At 42.7% G+C, this 22,727-nt stretch overlaps 1 protein-coding gene across 2 annotated transcripts in view; it reads left to right on the forward strand.

Annotated features, from left to right (window-relative positions):
* The window catches only part of IFT81 (intraflagellar transport 81), a 193,186-nt gene extending 171,388 nt beyond the window's left edge, over positions 1-21,798 (forward strand). The window contains exons 18-19 of one of the 2 annotated variants that reach the window (XM_040416067.1): positions 1,049-1,094; positions 20,004-20,186. In XM_040416067.1, the coding sequence (XP_040272001.1) occupies positions 1,049-1,094; positions 20,004-20,186 (229 nt within the window). Of the gene's footprint in view, positions 1-1,048; positions 1,095-20,003 lie in introns of both variants that reach the window. The other variant, XM_040416066.1, reaches the window with a different exon arrangement.
* Positions 21,799-22,727: the final 929 nt, after the last annotated feature.

Consider the following 22,727-nt stretch of genomic DNA (forward strand, 5'->3'; position numbering starts at 1 on the left):
TAAGAAATAACTTAGAATGTTATGCCACATGCAGAATCTAAATCCAAATCCCCCGCACCCGTTGAAAAGTTGTTTTTTTTTAAAGTGGATACTTCTTCATTCCTTTGTTCTTTTGCAGCCTGCCTGTGATGTCTGGATCCGACACTGCAGGACGATACCTTATATCCACCAGCAAACATGCCGAGAATCGGCCGGACTAAAATCCCTGCGCCCAGCAGTTTTAGTCTGGAAGATTCTCGGCATATTTGCCGGATCTCTGCCGGTCCCCATTATAGTTAATGGGGCCAGATGGCAATGCGGACACTTCTGGCAATTCCGGAATGCAGAGAGATTGTTCCGAACACACCCTTTGAAGTCTGATCTTTAAAAACCACTGACACAACACGGATGGTATCTGTGCTCTGCCTGTGGTTTTCATCAGGGGTGTAGCTATAGGGGGTGCAGAGGTAGCAGTCGCTACCGGGCCCAGGAGCCTGAGGGCCCCAAAGACCCTTGTGCCACATAAGAAGACACTGATATTATAGAAAGTGTATGCAAGTTACACCTCTGGCTGGACAGAAGGGGTTAGATTAAGAATTTGGTATGGAGGAGGGGGGTTGCAGTTTCAATTTTTGCCTCATGCAGCACGAAGGTTTGAGGGAAGGGGGGCCCAAGCTGAACTCTTGCATGAGGGCCCATGAGCCTTTAGCTACGCCCCTGGTTTTCATGGAGCATTGGTAGGAGATGCTCTGGAAGCTAATTTTCAGCCTAGCAGAGCGCAAAAAACGGATACCTGGACCAAACCCAGATCCTTCATGGACCTCTTCACAGATGAACCAATGACCATCTTGCCACAGATGTCATCACGGAAATGTGAATGAGGCCTTAGGAAGTGCTGGTACATTTGACTTAGACTGTGCAATTACTAGGTTAGAAAACTGCAGAACGTTTTAGGATGCTATGAATAAGCTTTATTTGCTGGAACTGGGGCATGCCTTCAAACCAGCTATCACGTCATCAATTTAGTTTTGTTATGAAACCTCTAAAACATGTGTACTTTAACTTTTAGGGACCAATATTCCAAGAATATCCAAGAGCAAGAAAATTTGGGAAAGGTAAGAAATACATGTTATGTCTCTATAATATGATTCTTAATACTGCCTTCTGTTTTAGCTACCACCTCCAAATTCTTAGAACTCATATTAGCCGTCTATTTACTTTAGCTTTATGATACATTTTGCTTTTGTGGTACTAATGTAGTTTATCTAAAAATATTAGGTTTATTTACCTTTGCTTCTTGAAAGGATATGAAATTGTGTAGAATGTAAGGTCTGTTTGGAATATGATCCGTCGACACTGGGGAATACAGGATGTTTAATTTACCATGTGTATGAAGAGTAGAAGTGTTGCCATATCTTGTAAAGAAGTAGGATAGAGAGGGCTTGTAATAAAAGAAACAGTGTTTTTAGATTTTGCAATTTATTTTTCCCTTTCTCTCCCGTATTCTATAATACAATGATGGTAATAGGCTAAAGTTTTTGTCAAACATTTCCTTTTACAGTAAAACTGTCAGTGCCTGCAGTTCCCTCTTATGCTTCTTTGGTCTGACAAGATGCTGTGTGATTGACATAATTGTTTCTTCAGCTACAGATATGCAGTTGCAAAGGAAATTTGTGGTTAATTTATTTTAAAACCCATGGTTTAATTTTTAACATTTGGATGATAGTGAGGAAAGCTGGAAGTGAAAACTGCCACTTATTTCGGCCTTTATTTAGAGCACATTGACAATATACGAGGAGACTTTTCTAAGGGTTCATGCACATGGGCAAGGAGCCTAAGGGTATGACCAGATGGTATGGATGTGGTTGACCGCATGCACCCAGCTATATCCACATAAGCCAATGACCACACAGTTTGCCACAAAAGCATGCCGCCATTGGCTGCTGCAAGTGGGTGTGGCTAACTGCACCGTTTGGTCTTACCCTAAAGCCATGTGGCTTCTTTGTACAGAGACAGGTGGCCTCCATGCACTGCCATAGAGACTATGTTGAATGTTTTTTTTTTTGACAATATAAACTATTGCTTTCATCTCATATATAAACCCCTTTCACATTCTGTTGCAATTCTCTCTCACTTGCACTTTCTTAATTTGCTATAAGTTATAACATATTGTTTTATCCTTCACTTTTTTTCATAAAATTGAAATAGGCACTAGAGAAAGACTAAAGCTTCCCAAGGGAAAGCTTTATTCTTCTCCTATCTATGGGATCTATTCCTCAGTGAGATCATACACACTCTATTACCCTTTGGTCTCAGTGAGCCATAGTGGGCTTCTTGTTCAAAGTAGAATAAATCCCTTCGATATTTGGGATTGATTTGACAGTTCCATTTCTTCCATTTAAGGCTCTACCTACAGTATACCATGCTTCTGTATTTCATACATATATGTATTTCATATATATTACCTTCTATTGTAAAGGAGAAAAAGTACTGTTGCTTTTTCATCGTTGTTTTAGGCTGGGTTCACATCACGTTTTTTCCCATTCTTTTAACGTATCCCAAAAATATATACGTTAAACGGATGCCTCAGACTGATGCCATACAGTGGCATTCTTTCACCAGAGTTCTATTGTAAAAAAAATAAAAATAAATGTATCCGTTTGTTTTTTTTTACCGGACTGTGCAGGATACAAGAACGTGGTGTGCTACGTTTTTGTATCTTTATTTTTTTTTGTAACGTATACGTCAAACAGGGGCATAAAACATGATGTGAACCCACCCTTACACTACGCTATTCAGTACCATAAAGAAGAAATAGTATACAGTGGTACCTGTCAATCATGACAAAAATATTATTATAACATATATTTTCTCCATAGAATTCTTAAGGAATGTTACAGTATATGGCCCAAAAATGATGTGAACAGAGCTTAACTGCTATTTTAATGAGGTTTTTTTTTGACCCTGTGATGAATGCTTACAGTACTTGTGAAGGTTCCTACATCATTCTGTCTGAATGTTTAACCAAAGAGAATCTGCAGAAAAAGAAGCTTCCAGAGGACATTTCTAAAAATAAAAAATAAAAAGTTTCATTTTAACATCAATTTGAAATTGTAGTACACCAAAAGAGAAAGACAGGGCTAGCTCTTAATGGTATTATATATATATATATATATATATAAACTTTATTAGCGTCTCCATACGAGACAAATCACAATAAAAACACATAGGAAACAATGGATGGTGAAAAAAGAGCACACAAGATGACATGGAGCACGACTAAACCTGAAATGGCAAATGAATTCAAACAATGAATGTATAAATATGGCATATATATGCATGTGGGCCAAACAGGATGTCAAAAATACATATAATCAGGCAGAACTATGAAAGCTAAGTAGAGATATCATACACTGTATACGGGATATAATTATAAAGTGCATAGTGCAAATATCGCAGAATACATGGATAACTAAGGCTACTTTCACACTAGCGTTCGGGGCTCCGCTTGTGAGTTCCGTTTGAAGGCTCTCACAAGCGGCCCCGAACGGATCCGTCCAGCCCTAATGCATTCTGAGTGGATGCGGATCCGCTCAGAATGCATCAGTCTGGCACCGTTTGTCCTCCGCTCCGCTCAGCAGGCGGACACCTGAACGCAGCTTGCAGCGTTCGGGTGTCCGCCTGGCCATGCGGAGGCAAACGGATCCGTCCAGACTTACAATGTAAGTCAATGGGGACGGATCCGTTTGAAGTTGACACAGTATGGCTCAATTTTCAAACGGATCGGTCCCCCATTGACTTTCAATGTAAAGTCAAAACGGATCCGTTTGCATTATCATGAACAAAAAAAAATATATATATATATATTTTTTTTTTTCTTTTTGTTCATGGTAATGCAAACGGATCCGTTCTGAACAGATCTAAGCGTTTGCCAGACGGATCCGCACCTAACGCAGGTGTGAAAGTAGCCTAAAGCTGAATGGTTCACTATAAAGCCATAAACAATATACCTGTGTAGTGCTCCAGCAACCCCAACGTACGTTTCACGCAAGCTTCTTCAGGGGGCTCGGCTCCTCAGCACTCCCTCAGTGCGCCTGCGCCGATGACGTCACCGAAAGAGAAGACATAATCGGCGCAGGCGCACTGAGGGAGTGCTGAGGAGCCGAGCCCCCTGAAGAAGCTTGCGTGAAACGTACGTTGGGGTTGCTGGAGCACTACACAGGTATATTTTTATGGCTTTATAGTGAAAAATTATAAATAACATAAGGTATAGCAATATCGCATGATAGGGATTCTAAGTACACAAAAAAAAAATAATCAGTTTAATGGGGTGACAGAAGCCCTTTAAAGATATGCCTTACAGAAGCCACCATAAGCCATAGACACAATGGACAGACACTTAATTTTGTTTTTATTTAATATAGATATTGACATAGAAAATTAAAGCTAACATTACCAAAAATTCCTTAAAAATGTGTTCAACATAAAAACTTGATTTAAACTCTGTCATTGTCTGACATTCCCTTTAAAACACTCCAGTTTAGCTTTAGCAGTATGTTTAGTGTCATTGTTCTGCTTGAAGGTGAATCTTTGCCCCAGTCTCAAATTTCTGACAGACTGACACAAATTTTCCTGAAGAATTGGCCTTTATATACTACCAGCCAGCTATCCTATGTTCTGGATCAGCGAGTGTGGACTCATTGTGCCAATTAACCAGTTTGATGTTGGCTAAACCCTAACGGTGTTATTGCGGCACTACCCTGGTATTCACCCTTTAATCACTGTACAAGGATCTGGCCATCACTGCAAGGAAACATCCGGACTGCTACCTCCTGAAATAGTCTTAGTGTAGTTGGCAGCTGACACACAGGGGTCAGGAACTCTGATGCAAGAACCAGAAGCTCAGAATACAGAAACACAATTTGAATGCAGGTTTCTGAAGTCCAGACAGCACACTTGAAGCATAGATGGTGGGAGACAAAGTATAAACGGACAGACATGGGTGATAGTGAAGATACAGACGAGGCAGGGTGGCTGGATACTTGGCAGGAACACAAATGAAGCAGACGGACAGGGTTAACTAAAACAAAGACAGAACTGAAACTGGAAGTGCTGGAAAACAGGCAGGGCAGGTGCAAGCTGAAGCACTGAAAGGAACAAACGCAAGATGAACTCAGGTAAATCGCAACAGCACAAGACTATCAGAACACCTTTTCTGCTCAACAGGGAATCTAAAGCGCAGCAACCCTCTGCCTAGAGAGGGAACCCTCAGCCATTGGCTGGGGAAGGATTTGGAAGCACACACCCTAAGGAGCCAGAGGCTGGAGCACAAGGCAGAAACATGGAGGCAGCAGCATGATGAATAGCGTGGGTATAATGCCCACAGGGAAGAGCAGGCCAGCAGCAGACATAGACAGCTGACCTCCTTATGTTCCCTCTTCTTCAGGCTGGATCTAAGCAGACATTTCTTCACAAAAAGACAAGAATCAGTGTTATCTTTGGATTCCCAAGACTCTTCTCTCTTCACATCAATAATGTTCTTGACTTCACAGGCATGCTTAGAACTGACCGGAGCCACAGTCAACACTTTGGCAGGATCGATGGTATGTTGTGGCTTCTTCTCCAGGACAATGAGATCCAGAGATCTAGAGAGAGCTTTAAAGGGGTTCTGCAGTTTTTTTTAAACTGATGAGCTATCCAGCTGCCAATCAGCTGTTTGAGAAGGCAGCGGCACTGGCAGTAGCGCCGCAGCCTTTTTTCGCTGTTTACCGCAGGCCCAGTCACGACTAGTATCAATGGCCTGGGCGGGGGTAAGTTCTGTACACTTGAATGGAGCTTAGCCGCTAGTCATGACGTCACTGGGCCTGCGGTAAACAGCGAGAAAGCCGCGGCGCTACTGCCAGTGCCGCTGCCTTCTCAAACAGCTGATCGGCAGGAGTCCCGGGTGTCGGACCACCGCCGATCAGATGCTGATGATCTATCCAGAGGATAGATCATCAGTTTAAAAAAACTGCAGAACCCCTTTAACCCCTTAGGGACGTAGGACGTACCGGTACGCCATGTTTGCCGAGTCCTTAAGGACTCAGGACGTACCGGTATGTCCTAACTTTAAAAGTACATTGCGGCGCGGCGGGGGTTAATAGGAAAAGGATGCCCGCTGAAATCATTCAGCGGGCACCCTGTCACAACGCCGGGGGGGGGGTCATGTGACCCCCCCCCATATCGGCGATCGCCGCAAACCGCAGGTCAATTCAGACCTGCGATTTGCGGCTTTTACCTGCGGTTGCGGTGGACGGTGCCATCGGGTCCCCATGCGGCTGTAGGGGGGACCCGATGGCATGGAAGGTAGCGAGATGTCTAAGGAAGGCATCGTGCTGCCTTCCGTTGACGAGCCTGTGAGATCCAGCCCCCTGGATCTCACAGGCCGGAAGCTGTATGAGTAATACACACAGTATTACTCATACAGCCAATGCATTCCAATACAGAAGTATTGGAATGCATTGTAAAAGATCAGACCCCCAAAAGTTCAAGTCCCAAAGTGGGACAAAAAATAAAGTGAAAAAAAAAAGTTTAAAAAATTTAAGTTTTTCCCCCCCAAAAAATTAAAAGTAAAAATAAACAAAAACGTCATTTTCCCCAAATAAAGTAAAAAAAAAATAGGGGGAAAAAAAAAGTATACATATTAGGTATCGCCGGGTCCGTATCGACCGGCTCTATAAACATATCACATGACCTAACCCCTCAAATGAACACTATAAAAAATAAAAACTGTGCTAAATAAACCATTTTCTTGGTCAAATTACATCACAAAAAGTACAACAGCAAGCGATCAAAAAGGCGTTTGCTCACCAAAATAGTACCAATCTAACCGTCACCTCATCCCGCAAAAAATGATATACCGGTGGCATCAGTTCCACCTTCCTTCCTCCCATGCCGGCCGGCTCAGCGATAGACCTGTTCCACAAACGGGTGTTAAGAGAGATACGTGGGCTGATTTACCCAGCAGCACCCCCAAATGTTACTGGGGAAGAGTATCGGGCCCTTTTGTGGTTGAAACAACAGGATAACATCATTATTAAGCCGGCTGACAAGGGAGGGAACGTGGTTCTGATGACCAGGGAATATTATATGGAGGAGGCAGGCAGGCAACTGGGAGACGGCACAGTGTATCTCAAATTGAAGGGAGACCCCATACAGGGAATACTTGCTAGACTTCATGTATTTGTTGAGAAGTACATAGCGGCCGGTTTTCTACCCAAAGGCATGGCCAATCGGCTTATCCCCATCTACCGCAAAGTCCCTGTCTGGTATTTTGTACCGAAAATTCACAAGTCGCTGACCCAGCCCCCTGGCCGCCCTATAGTGGCCGGGATTGGGTCAGTGACTGAACCACTGTCTGGCTATGTGGATTGGCTCCTCAGGCCACTCCTCGTGGGGACTCCGACGTATCTCAAGGACACCGGGGACTTCCTCCGAACACTCCAACATTTCGAGTGGCGGAGGGAGTTCTGTCTGGTGTCCTTGGACGTCGAGAGTCTATATACCAGGATTCCTCACGATCTAGGACTCCGCGCTGTTGACACAGTACTGAGTAGGAGTGACAAAGATGCTATGTTTAACAGCTTTATCATGGAGGCACTGGACCTGGTTCTCACCAGCAATGTGTTCCAGTTTGACGGTCAATGGTACCACCAGGTACTAGGTACCGCAATGGGCACGCCCGTGTCGTGCACGTTTGCGAACCTGTACCTGGCGGTATTTGAAGAGACTTGCATATTCTCGGTGGGTAACCCCTTCCTGCGGTTTATGCATCTATTTCTACGCTATGTGGACGACATTTTTCTGGTCTAGTCAGACGGCGAGGAGTCATGCCGCAGATTTGTGGAATACCTCAATGCGCACAACAGGATGAACATGCGATTCACCCTCAATTATGGGGGTGAGTCGCTTGACTTCATGGATGCTGCACTTGACCGTAACACATTGCTGGTGGAAAAGAACAGAAATATTGAGCGACCCCGATTTGCTTTTGCATTTAGATACTGTCCTGCCGCAGATATCATCAAGCGGGTAATATATGAGAATTGGGATCTTCTAAAGGGGGATCCAGCCTTGAGTAACCTCTCTAGTCAACGACCACTAGTCACATTTAGAAAATGCGCAACCCTTAAAGATAAATTGGTGAATAGCGTATTCCGCACGTCTCAGGCGGAGACGTGGCTCACCTGCAAAAAACCTGCAGGCAATCATAAATGTGGGCATTGCTCTTTTTGCGCATTAAATATGTGCAGTAAGTAGCTACAAATAGGAGGGGTTCAACATGCGGTACAGGACTTTATAACATGTCGGACGCCCTATGTTGTGTACGCCGTGTTTTGTCCATGCAATAGATATTACATCGGCAAAACAATTCGCCCACTCTATGAGCGAATACGAGAGCATGTGAGTTCCATTCGTTCAGGTAGAGGATGTCCCCGCCTGATTGAACATGTCAGGGCCGCGCATGGTGGCCGTCCGCGTTGTCTTTCCTTTGCGGGAGTGGAACAGGTCCGATCCATCCCTAGGGGAGGGGATCGTCACCGACTGCTCCTGCAGAGGGAAGCAAGGTGGATCCTCCTCACCAAAGCCACTGGCGCGGCAGGACTGAACGATAGGAATGACATGTCCGTGTTCCTTTAAGAGTGGGATGTCAAGAAATCCAGCTTTAGGTGTGAGCCAGCTTTTTTGTCAATAGGCCCTAGGTCCCTTTAAGAGATTAACCCCTCCATGCCCTGTCCTCCCCTTCTCAGCGCTGCATTGAATAACATTGTTACTTATAAAAATGATTATTGCATGTTGAATAGCTGCTTTGCCAGCGTGACCAACTCAACCTTTGTTTGCTTATTTATATGTTTGTATGTTTCATTTGTTCCCTCTGTCATATGTTTGTTTTTACGTCACTTACTGGCGGCGCACAGCTGCTGCCCATGATGCCGGCTGTCGGGCGTCGCTTATATATGGCGCAATATTGCGCTCTGACGAGTAGTGCGGCCAGAAGAAGCGCGATTACTGCGCGAAACGGCCGTAGCCGCCATTCATCTGCAGGAGCCCGTCCGCCCCAGCACCCCACTCATCCGTCCTGTATGAAGGATCAATAAAGAGCAACATTTTTAGATACTTCAGTGAGTGCCGCATATTCTTTTTGTTACCTCTACATTGTTGCACTCGATTCAGCTTCTCCTTTTTCATGCTGAGCACCACATACGAAGTGTATGTTTCGCTGCGGTGCCGCTATCTGAGCCAGCACCCAGGACCGGTTTGATTTACCTGATACATGCAGTGCCGCTTTGCTCTACTCTTGTTTGCATAACCGCAAAAAATGAGCCCCTACCTGAGACAATCGCCCAAAAAATAAGAAAACTATGGCTCAGAATATGGAGACACTAAAACATAATTTTTTTTGTTTTAAAAAAGCTGTTATTGTGCAAAAATTACATAAATAAAAAAAAGTATACATATTTGGTATCGCCGCGTTCGTATCGACCGGCTCTATAAAAATATCACATGACCTAACCCCTCAGATGAACACCGTAAAAAAAACTAATAAAAAACTGTGCTAAATAAACCATTTTTTGTCACCTTACATCACAAAAAGTGTAATAGCAAGCGATCAAAAAGCCACACACACCCAAAATAGTGCCAATGAAATCGTCATCTCATCCCGCAAAAATCGCCCAAAAACTGAAAAAATTATGGCTCTGACTATGGAGACACTAAAACATGATTTTTTTTTGCTTCAAAAATAAAATCATTGTGTAAAACTTACATAAATAAAAAACAAAGTATACATATTAGGTATCGTCGCATCCGTGACAACCTGGTCTATAAAAATATCACATGATCTAACCTGTCAGATGAATGTTGTAAATAGCAAAAAATAAAAACGGTGTCAAAACAGCTATTTCTTGTTATCTTGCCTCACAAAAAGTGTAATATAGAGCAACCAAAAATCATATGTACCCTAAACTAGTACCAACAATACTGCCACCCTATCCCGTAGTTTCTAAAATGGGGCCTCTTTTTTGGAGTTTCTACACTAGGGCTGCATCAGGGGGGCTTCAAATGGGACATGGTGTCAAAAAAACCAGTCCAGCAAAATCTGCCTTCCAAAAACCGTATGGCATTCCTTTCCTTCTGCGCCCTGCCGTGTGCCCGTACAGCTGTTTACGACCACATATGGGGTGTTGCTGTAAACTACGGAATCAGCGCCATAAATATTGAGTTTTGTTAACCCTTGCTTTGTAAAAGTAAAAAAAATATTAAAATGGAAAATCTGCCAAAAAAGTTAAATTTTGAAATTGTATCTCTATTTTCCATTAATTATTGTGGAACACCTAAAGGGTTAACGACGTTTGTAAAATCAGTTTTGAATACCCATTTTTGGGTGGTTTCTATTATGTAAGCCTCGCAAAGTGACTTCAGATCTGAACTGGTCCCTAAAAATTGGGTTTTTGAAAATTTCTGAAAAATTTAAAGATTTGCTTCTAAACTTCTAAGCCTTGTAACATCCCCAAAAAATAAAATATCATTCCCAAAATGATCCAAACATGAAGTAGACATATGAGGAATGTAAAGTAATAACTATTTTTGGAGGTATTACTATGTATTATAGAAGTAGAGAAATTGAAACTTGGAAATTTGCCAATTTTTACAAATGTTTGGTAAATTTGGTATTTTTTTTATAAATTAAAATTTCTTTTTTTGACTTAATTTTACCAGTGTCATGATGTACAATATGTGACGAAAAAACATTCTCAGAATGGCCTGGATAAGTCAAAGCGTTTTAAAGTTATCACCACTTAAAGTGACACTGGTCAGATTTGCAAAAAATGGCCAAGTCCTTAAGGTGAAATAGGGCTGAGTCCCTAAGTGGTTAAAGCTCTCTCTAGATCTCTGGATCTCATTGTCCTGGAGAAAAAGCCACAACATACCATCGATCCTGCCAAAGTGTTGACTGTGGCTCTGGTCAGTTCTAAGCATGCCTGTGAAGTCAGCTTTAATGTTTTTTTTGTTCCTCTTACAAGGACTTATCAGAAACATCAACACAATGGGAGTAAGCTACTGGTACTTCTTGCAGGTGTAGAGATACAGATGGAAGTTGAAAAGACTGAATTGACTTTAGACACTTGACGGGATAATGTAGTTCCCAGTGAAGAATTTGACCAGAACTCCAAACAATAACCAGATTATGCGTGCGTAGCCATGGCATCCCCAACAGTAGAGCACTGGACAACTTTGGAAGCACAAGTAGAGAAATCTTCTCAGAGTGGGATGCACCCAATTGCAGATCCAAGTGTATGGTATATGGAAGAAGATAAAGAACTAGCTGACTGCCTCAATGAATACTTCTGTTCAGTTTTTACAAAGGAAAATGAAGGAAAAGGACCTCAGTTAGGAGAGAAGACTAATGAATTTTTTGATGCATGTGTCTTTACAGAGGAAGAGGTTCTAAGTCAGCTGTCTAAAATTAATACAAATAAGTCACAGGGGCCTGATGGGATACACCCAAAGCTATTAAAAGAGCTCAGCGGTGAACTAGCAAAACCATTAACAGATTTATTTAACCAATCACTGGCAACAGGAGTCGTCCCAGAAGATTGGAAATTAGCAAATGTTGTGCCCATTCACAAGAAAGGTAGTAGGGAGGAATCGGGCAATTATAGGCCATTAAGTCTGACATCAATAGTGGGGAAATTAATGGAAACCATACTTAAGGAGAGGATTGTGGAACATCTAAAATCCCATGGATTGAAAGATGAAAAACAGCATGGGTTTACTTCAGGGAGATCATGTCAAACTAATCTTATTGATTTTTCTGATTGGGTGACTAAAATAAAAGTTGGCGGAGGTGCAGTAGACATCGCTTATCTAGACTTTAGTAAGGCTTTTGATACTGTCCCACATAGAAGGCTTATCAATAAATTGCAGTCTTTGGGCTTAGACTCCCATATTGTTGAATGAATTAGGCAGTGGCTGAGGGACAGACAACAGAGGGTTGTAGTCAATGGAGTATATTCAGACCATGGTCTTGTTACCAGTGGGGTACCTCAGGGATCTGTTCTGGGACCCATATTGTTTAATATCTTTATCAGCAAAATTGCAGAAGGCCTCGATGGTAAGGTGTGTCTTTTTGCTGATGATGCAAAGATTTGTAACAGGGTTGATGTTCCTGGAGGGATACACCAAATGGAAAAGGATTTAGGAAAACTAGAGGAATGGTCAAAAATATGGCAACTAAAATTTAATGTTGATAAGTGCAAGATAATGCACCTGGGGCGTAAAAACCCAAGAGCAGAATATAAAATCAGTGATACAGTCCTAACCTCAGTATCTGAGGAAAGGGATTTAGGGGTCATTATTTCAGAAGACTTAAAGGTAGGCAGACAATGTCATAGAGCAGCAGGAAATGCTAGCAGAATGCTTGGGTGTATAGGGAGAGGCATTACCAGTTGAAAGAGGGAGGTGCTCATGCCGCTCTACAGAGCACTAGTGAGACCTCATTTGGAGTATTGTGCTCAGTGCTGGAGACCATATCTCCAGAAGGATATTGATACTTTGGAGAGTGTTCAGAGAAGAGCTACTAAACTGGTACATGGATTGCAGAATAAAACTTACCAGGAAAGATTAAAGGACCTTAACATGTATAGCTTGGAAGAAAGACGAGACAGAGGGGATATGATAGAAACTTTTAAATACATAAAGGGAATCAACAAGGTAAAAGAGGAGAGAATATTTAAAGAAGAAAAACTGGACATAGTTTTAAGTTAGAGGGGCAAAGGTTTAAAAGTAATATCAGGAAGTATTACTTTACTGAGAGAGTAGTGGATGCATGGAATAGCCTTCCTGCAGAAGTGGTAGCTGCAAATACAGTGAAGGAGTTTAAGCATGCATGGAATAGGCATAAGGTTATCCTTCATATAAGATAGGGCCAGGGGCTATTCATAGTATTCAGTATATTGGGCAGACTATATGGGCCAAATGGTTCTTATCTGCCGACACATTCTATGTTTCTATGGTAAGAAACTATGGATTTGGACAGAGTCCTTCCATCAACGGACTTCACCACCACTGGATAGATGGCATGTTGTGGCTTCTTCTCATGGACAATGAGGCGTCTCATGGAGTCGAACTGGTAACTGGTACTGATCCACCACAGCATGATGTAGGAAGCTACCTGCCAAACCAGAATCAAGGAGAGCCGACATGAACCACCACACAACAATGTCACAGGCAAGGACAATCTTGGAGACAACAGATCTTCACCCAGGGTTATCTCTCCAACCAAACCTAAGCTCTGGAGACTCCCAGCTTTTTTAGGGACGGGTGCAGGCAAAGTGACCCTCTGTAACACAGAACACACACAGTCCATTGGTACATCGGTCTTTACGCTCTACTTCTGTCAGCCATACTCTATCCACCTGCATAGATCTGGTACTGTAGCTGTGAGGAAGAAGAAGATGGATATAGCGGATCTTAAGAAACCGGTGCTAGTTGAAGGGGTCTTCTCTTTCTGGCCACTTCCCATGAAACCGTAGGTCAATTCAAGTAGCCAAAATTATCAACTTATCCAGACAGGTAGGAAGATCCAGGCCTGCCAGCTCATCTTTAATTTGATCAGAAAGCCCCTCCCAGAAGTCAGAAATCTAAGGTTCATTATTTCAGGCCAGCTCCACGGCTAGGGTTCAGAACTGGACTGCCTGTTGGCTGACCGTAAACGGCTGTGACGAACGTAAGACATTTATATTTGACTCTTTGTGTTTCCTATATCCATGCTTAATGTTTCAAAGGGTTAATGGCTGAATTGTAGTGTGTGATCAACCCCTGCTGTTTAATGGCCTCACATTCCTCTGGAGGATTAAGGGATTTTCAGGCTTCATCTTGCCTTTGTTTGACGAGAGTGAAGATGAGCTTCAAACTCCTTTTCCAAATGGATTGGCTGGAGGGCAGGACACAAAAGATGACATTCTTGGTAAACCATATGATTGGGCAAAGGAAATATAGGGTGTGTTTACCTAGCTGGAGTTTTAAAACGTCGACCCGGTCAGGTGTGTGGGAGAGACTTGTGTATGGATCAATGCGATAACTTCAGACCACAGCTCCCTGGATAACGGACAAAGAACTGAATGCCACACTCCACTTGCAGGAATACATGAACCACATCTTTAGGGATGTGAGTTTAGTTTTTCTGTAATTCCTTTTCTTTTACCTGTCTTTGTATTTTCTGTCTGTAAGAGTAACTTGTATGTAATGTTGTTAAATCACGTTAAACTGTTAAGTTTTGTAGCTGCTGTGTTGTCCTGTTGATGGAACCCGGTTAAATGTATTATTGCAGTACAGTGTACAGCAGTGTATTGGCTTGCCTGCAGTTGCTGCACAGTGGGTGGGAATAGTCCTATCATAGATAGGAGTTCCAGCAGAGTGGGGTTCAATCGAATAGAGTACTGTATCTGGTTTTGCGCAGCCTAAGGTGTTCTGGGAGCAGCCTTATGTATCAACCCACAGGGAAGTGAGAACATAGGCCTACCGAAGGAGTAAGGGGTGAAAGGTGGTGTGGTGTGCTGTTACACTGAACCTCAATGTAGGTGTAACATTGAGGAGGCTGCCGAGGAAGCACATTCAAAATTCTTTGGAAAGAGTCCAAGAAATGTTGCAAGTTACTTGCAATTGGACCACTCTTCTCCCATATAGGGTTTGCTCATGGACGGCTTCTTTGACCAGATGAGAAATGCTCAATTAGACGGAAATTGGTGCAGCAGCAGCAACTCAAAATAAAGAGTGCATTGATTTAAAAAAACACTGCAAGACTTTGTCCACGCCTTCACATTATGATGTTTGCACAATCGGGGACAGTTCCTCCAAAAGAGAGACTTGTCAATAGGACAATATCTGATCCTGACTTCTATGTAGACAATAAAGTTCTTGGCGAATTTCTGGCAGGTCCATTTGGGCTGGGCCAGCGGGATACATGGCCTGAGCTTACTGTTATGGATCAGCAAGTGTGGACCCACTGTGCCTACTAACTGGTTTGACTTTGGGCTAAACCCTAAGGGTGTTGTTCTGGCACTCCCCTAGTATCCACCCTTTAATGCCTGTACAGGGATCTGGTCTTCACTGCAGAAAAACAACCAGACTGCTGCCTCCTGAGATAGTCCCAGTGTAGTTGGCAGCTGACCCACAGGTGTCAGGAACTCTGGTGCAAGCAGCAGAAGCTCAGGGTACAGAAAACATGCCAAAAATGCATGTATAGACTGAACAGTCAGTAAGACTTGAATGCAGGTTCTCTAAAACCATCCAGACAGCCCACTTGAAGTGCAGATGATGGGAGACACAGGATAAACAGGCAGCAGGGTAATTGTGAAGGCACAGGTAAAGCAGATGGACCAAGTTAAATAAAACAGTTATAACTGAAACTGGAAGTGCTGAAACACATACACAGGGCAGGTACAAGATGGAGCACCAACAGGAACAAATGCAGGATAAACACAGGCAAATCACAATAGCACAAGACTATAAGAACACCATTGCTGGTCACCCGGGAACCTAAAGCTCGATCATCTTTGTTTCTGGTCTGTTTGGAGATCCCCTTGGTCCTCATGTAACTTGCTTAGTAGTGGTACAGACCATTGTTAGAATGGCCCCCCAGACGACCAGAGGATCCTCTGGTGGGCCCAGGATCTGATACCGTAGTGACCCCCAAAGGTCCATGAGAAAGCAACCCATTTGGGGCTGCTTTTTGAGCCAATCATTTGCCACTAGAGTCTATAAAACCTATTAGACGTTATTGATGATACGAGGGTTGGGCCCAGAGATAAATTTAATCTGGTGGGCCCAAGTAATCCCAGTCAAACACTGTTGCAGACTTTGTGCCGGGGACAAGCCTCCCTAGCATCACCTGCGATGCTAGGGAAGCTCGTCCCTGTCGTGGCCTGCTATTGGCTGCTCCCCCACCTATTGCCAGATGTTTTGGTCCGCGCGATGGGGAGATGCAGCAGCGCCTGTGCGGGGATCAGGAGCGACACATGTGGCTGGGAGCAAGGTAAGTATTTCCTATATGAGGTCCTGGGGGGTCATTATAGGGGTGGGATAACCGCTTTAATGTTATTCCTTTCTAAGAAATCATCTAAGCCTTTTTTGCTTGTCGCTTCTTCAGGGTGTATATTACTAGAATTGTTAACATTGCATAAAACTCCACACCTACAGTATACCATAATATCACCTTTGGAAAACTCTGCAAATGTTACGGAAAGTTTCCTGTAAATTTCTTGTAAATGAAAAATACATATAAAAGAAAACTCTTACAAATGACTTTGTTAGTACACATTGTTTAAAAACTCTTTTCCTCTTTAGACGAAAAGTATTATAAAAATGACTACACAGTGCGGGAGTCTATTTTCCTATGTCTATTTATAGTAGACAGGACTTTATCATAACCCAGAGCAACTCTCGCTAAACTGTACTTGCTGTGCTCTTCAGATGTCTGTTTCCCATGCCCTCTGTTGGATAAACCAGCTTTTCTCAAGTTTTTAAGCCATATATTTGTTCTATGCAACCCCCAGTTCTGTGAGAAACAGGCATTGTGCTGGCTTTTGGGTAGAGGCAGAGGTTCGTGACGTCAGCGGAGGTTCCTGCAATGATTCATCAACTGTAATGTGATCCGTGTCGGTTGCATTTCATATAAATAATGGAAAGTCACTCTCCATGGAGATGTTGTGCGCATACAACACCTTCTTCATCATCCCAATTATAAGTCACACCTGTCCTTCAGACTGCACAGTAATCCTATTAGGGAAAGGCAGGTTCTGGCAGTTTGGAGCTTCTATGTATGTATCTGTGGTTGGAACATACTATCCCACATTTTTATGCACAAATGAATAGTTACTTTAGTCGAATAGCAAAGACTGTCATCCAAATAACGTGAATAAACACATTCACAGATATATCTTTGGTTGTAAAATGACTATCTATGGCAAACATTATGTGGGCGTTGTCTGGAGAGAAATTGTTAAAGGGGATTTCATATTGATGACCTATGTTCAGCATAGGTCATCTATATCAGATCATCAGGGGTCCAACTCCTGGTACCCCTGACGATTAGCTGTTGGAAGAGGCCAGGGCACTGTGGTGAGTGCAATGGCCTCTTCCTAAGGGCTCATGCACACGACAGTATTTTGCGTTCAGTATACTGCCCGTTTTTTTAGTTCAGTATGCGGTACATATACTGAACCATTCATTTCAATGGTTCAGCAAAAAAAACGGAAGTGTCTCCTTGTGCATTCCGTTTCAGTATTTCCGTACTGTGAACATGTCCTATTCTTGTCCGCAAATCACAGTGCTTGGCTCCATTCAAGTCAATGGGTCCGCCAAAAAAACGGAACACATACGGAAATGCATCCGTATATGTCTTCCGTATCCGTTCCGTTTTTGCTGAACCATCTATTAAAAATGTTATGCCCAGCCCAATTTTTTCTATGTAATTACTGTATACTGTATATGGCATACGGAAAAACGGAACGGAAACGGAAACACAACGGAAACTAAAAACGGAACAACGGATCCGTAAATAACGGACCGCAAAACACTGAAAAAGCCATACTGTCGTGTGCATGAGCCCTAAGTCAGTGACTGCATGTTCATAAGTTATGTGGCCTAGGCGCAGCTGAGGATAGGTCATCAATTTCAAATTCCTGGATATCCTCTTTAGGTTCCATTCACACGTCCGTAACTGTTTTGCAGTCCGCAAATTGCGGATCTGCAAAACACGGACACCGCATTTTGCAGACCACACATGGCCGGCACTATGATAGAAATGCCTTTTCTTGTCTGTGGCTGCGGACAAGAATAGGACATGTTCTATTTTTTTGCGGGGCCGCGGGACGGAAGTGTGGATGTGGACAGCGGAAAATTGCGGAACGGATACGGACCCATTTTGCGGACGTGTGAATGGGCCCTTAATGAAAGTGTGCAGTTCTACAAATGATGGCAGATGTGTGTATTTTTTGTGTATGATTATATTATATTGCAATTTTGCAACATGCCAAGACAAAGTCCTTTATAGTGTGACCATGCCCTCATATGGCATAGTTCACATCTTGTAACCAGGCTAAAGGCAGCCCACCAGGGTACTAGAGCCTCATTTCAATTGTACAGTTTTCACCAATAAACGTTACATATATGATCATTATATTCACACATACAAACTTTCAATTGATTCCAACAACTCCTTCTTGGTGCGTTACTTTGTGCATTATATCTTTTGTCAATGAATGTATTTACATGCTTACTACTGAAAAAGACATATGTTTGTCAAGTTCAACCAAGGGATGGGAGAGGATGTAGATGAAGGGGAAGGCCACGGGTAAACTAGAATATTTTTCCCCCTATTAATCCAGTGGAAGGTAGAAAACTCAGAATGCATTTAGCAATCTACCCGAAAAATCTAAACATTCTCCTATGATCTTGAGTGGTGACCAGACCAGAACAACATTAAGAACAAGCATTCTGTGTATCTCAACTCTTTTGTTTAATCCACTCATGGTTTTGACTCCAAAAAATACATCAGAAAACCTGAACCTGGAAACCGAGCCTTATTCTTTTAATCTTTCCTCATAACTAAGATTGTCCATGCCCCCTATCAGCTTAGTTGCTCTTCTTTTTACTTCTTATACCTCCAGGGCATTGTGTGTATAAATTAGTGCCCTGAACTGAGCTGTTTATTGCTGATGAAACCTCACTAATAATTTGTAGTAATATAGTATCCTATAGTCCATATCCTGTGAGTACTGCATGCCAATAAGTAGTCTTTGATTACAAGTACACCCAGATCCTATTCAACAAAGTAACTTCCCTAGTGTCGGCCCATATGTTGCATGTAGATTATTAGTACTCACAACTTAAAGGGGTATTGCCATCACAGACAATGGGGGCATATCTCTAGGATATGCTCCCATTGTCTGATAGGTGCGGGTCCCTACACCAAGAACAGAGTGGGGAGAGTGGTGGCTGGAGGACCCCAGGTTTCCCGGGGTCCAGCCACCGCCAAGCGCTCTCCCCATACAAGTAAATGGGAGCGCACCGCACTTGCGCGGCCACTGCTCCCATTAATTTCTATGGGGCCAACGGAAATTTTCGGCAGCCTTATAGAAATGAATGGAGGGCGACTGTGCATGCACAGTGCGCCCTCCACCACCTTTTCCCCCTCCGTTCTCGGTGTAGGTGCGAGTCCAACCTAGCGATATGCCCCCTTTGTGATGGGAAAACCCCTTTAACATCTATTCACGCTGAACCTTATTTGCTAATCATTTGGCTTGTATATCATTGATGGGCTACATTATACTACGTAGCTTAGTGTCACCTGCAAATATAGGAACTGTGCTATTAATACCATCTTTTATATCATTAATAAATAGGTTAAATCCTAGAGGACCTAGCAGTGAGCCTTGTGGTACATTCTTTTCAGCTTTAGTTATTTATTTTAATCCAATAAAAAGGGAAAAAAGGAAATTCAAACATTTACAGAGCATTCTGTAGAATGGGTGGTCAAATAGCCCCTATGTTGTGTGTGTGTGGGAGGTCATATTTGACTTCTCTAATAAATTTAAGTGGCACTGATTTGGCTGCCTGCTTTAAAAGGATTGTTCCAATTGTACAATCCTTGTTCATTTGCCATACTGTAGCATGGGAATGTCATAGAAGGAGGTTCACTGTCCAGGACCCCTATCTAGTAGCCACTAGTGGAGAGCCACTGGTGGCTTCTACTCTGGAGGACTTAGTGTCCATAGGACATAAGTGGTTTCCCACAGCTGTTATTGGGGATTTCAGATGGACCTGTATCAATCAGCTGACATCCAGGATGGCTTCCTTTTATAAATTCATTGTTCAAGTGATTAGGCATGTGTTTGTTCACCCATCTTAAAAACATCTCATTCTAGGGAATACAATTTATCAAAAGTTCTGTTACAAAACTGTTATTGTTTTTTTTATGACAGAAATTAAGAGAGAAGCAAAAATCTATAAGAGAAAGCCATGGGCCTAACATGAGACAAGTGAAGATGTGGAAAGATTTTGAACAACTGATGAAATGTAAGAAAATGTGTTTTCTGAAACAGCAAAATCAGTCATCAAGTGAGCGCATTATTCAAGAAGGAGGAGAAGACCGTCTTATCTTATAAAGTTCTTTGTAAACTTTCAGATGTCCTTACATTATATATATATATATAAACTGGCTTCAAATGTATGTGTGTTCTTGTAGTAAAGATGTTTCATGATTACCCCACCCTAGTGGTCGATGAATCCAGAAGTTCTCAATAGACAGAGCTGGTTCTCCAGCTGGTGAACATAGATGTAACAGGAGCATGACAGGTATTTATGAGTATGAGCCCTTTGCCTTTGGAGAACTGCCAGATTCATTTCTTGTCAAACAATATGTGTTAAAGAGTAACATTTCTAGTAATAGTGCACACATGCCACAGCAGGATAGAGATCCATCACATACAGTGAGTTAGATAAGTGCAATGTTTCGGTAATAACCCTTCATCAGACATGCACATCAGAGAAAGTCATGTCCTAGATGGGACTTGTGTAGCTATGCCAGTGATTATCTAAAATATGATAAATGCCCTAACTCGTCTGCCCTGCTTCTGTATAGGTTGTGTTCCAAGTTAGATTTGTTTGCTTCTCAGCTTGAGAAATATTTTTTCCAATTACACACTTTATTCGGTAAAGTATGACAATTTATTTCAATAACAAACATCAGTGACAGTAAGTTTAATATATTATTAATTGAACATTAGTGTATCTAGGCCTCTTGGTTTTTTAAGATGTTATTACATCCATTACACTGCTTGCCAGCAGTAAAAACTCCTCTTGATGATTGAAAACGTCCAACTATTTTTCAGACTGTAAAAAATTGGTTAGTGATTTGAGAAATTGTTCCATGTAAATGGCCCTTTAGAGTTGTGAACAATCTGTGTGTGTGTGTCGAGTCTAGTTGACATAAAAAGAAATGACCAAACTTTTATGCACTTATTCTGTTTAAGCAGTCTTCAACACGAGGATCTCTAGCTGTTGTGAAACAAAAAATTCTAGCATGCCATGGAAGCTGCAAATACTAAGGGCATTCTTAGTCTGCAGAATTTAAAGGGATTTTCCATTCATATAAAATGTATGGCATAGAGCTGCAAATGGTTAAATGCCTCTTAGCCAATCAGTGGTTACGATGATCATGGCTGCAGGAAGTGATTGGCAAAGCGACATTCCCAACCTGCTGTGTTAGGACAGGAGAAAAAAATGGAGTGGAGAACCCAGGCACCGTTGGAGCAGGTGAGGGATCGGTGAGGTGAGCATAAGCTATATTTTTAAGCTATTTGCAGTCCCCTGCCACACTTTTTATGGATGGGAAACCCCTATTAAAAATATAATCGCCCCAGTGATCGACTTAGCAGCTAGGCAAGTTGTGCAATGTAGTCCAGTCATGATATAACGGAGGATCGAAGTAAATGCATGCTGGATATTAAGACTCTTACTATAAAAAAAAACCAACAATGTAGGATAAAGCTTATGTGTGTTCAAGCAACAGGTGCCTGCCTGTTGCTTTTAAAGGCATCTGTCAGCAGATTGGTACCTATGAAACTGGTTGACTTGTATGTGCGCTTGGTTACTGAAGGCATCTGTGTTGGTCCTATTTTCATATGTGCCCGCATTGCTGAGAAAAAATAAGTTTTAATATATGCAAATGAACGTCTAGGAGCAACTGGGGCATTGCCATTACTCCTTGAAGCTCAGCTCTCTCGGCAACTCCCGCACCCTCTCCACTTTGACAGGACCGGCAGTGTAAGGGTCCATTCACAAATCCGTGTGTGTTTTGCGGATCCGGAAAACACGGACAGCGGCAGTGTGGGTTCCGCATTTTCCGGACCGCGCATTGCCGGCACTAATAGAATATGCCTATTCTTGTCCGCAATTGCGGACAAGAATAGGACATGTTCTATTTTTTTCGGGAACGGAATTGCGGACCCGGAAGTGCTGCCCCAAAGATATGAATGGGTCCACAATTCCGTTCCGCAAAATGCGGAACGAAATTGCGGACGTGTGAATGGACCCTTAAGGTGATCACACCAGCCTGGCTCGGTCAAAGTGCAGAGGGCACAGCAGTTGCAGAGAGAGCTGAGCATCTAGGAGTTATGGGAACACCACGTTGCTCGTAGAGGCTCATTTGCATATATTAAAATTTCATTTTTCTCAGCATTGCGGGTACATATAAACACAAACAAATGCAAAAACACAAATGCAATAGCACTCTGCAACCAGCACTCTGCCCTGCCTCTATGCTCGATGTTGAATGAGGCATTGGTATACATTTTGGCCAAAGTGTAATAAGCCACCCACCACGTCAAGGTCGCCTCTATGAGTGGTCCCTAACACTAGTTCCTACCTGTTATGGGCCATGATAGCCACACAAAGTCCAGGGAATGCAGGCACAGCATGCACGCCAGGCACATTCTGCTTTTAACCCCGTCTGGTGCCGTGACAGCTTTCATCGGATCCAGGGATGCAAGTACCAACATGCATGCTGAGCCCACTATGTACTTCTCCTGGAGCCAAATGGCTACTGGTAGGCGCTGTAAAAGCAGACTCTATATATATATATATAAACACAAGACCAACACAGATGCCGTCAGCTGCAAAGCGCACATGCAACAAGTCATCTAATA

Source organism: Bufo bufo, chromosome 2 (assembly GCF_905171765.1).
Source record: "Bufo bufo chromosome 2, aBufBuf1.1, whole genome shotgun sequence".
Taxonomy (NCBI): Eukaryota; Metazoa; Chordata; class Amphibia; order Anura; family Bufonidae; genus Bufo; species Bufo bufo.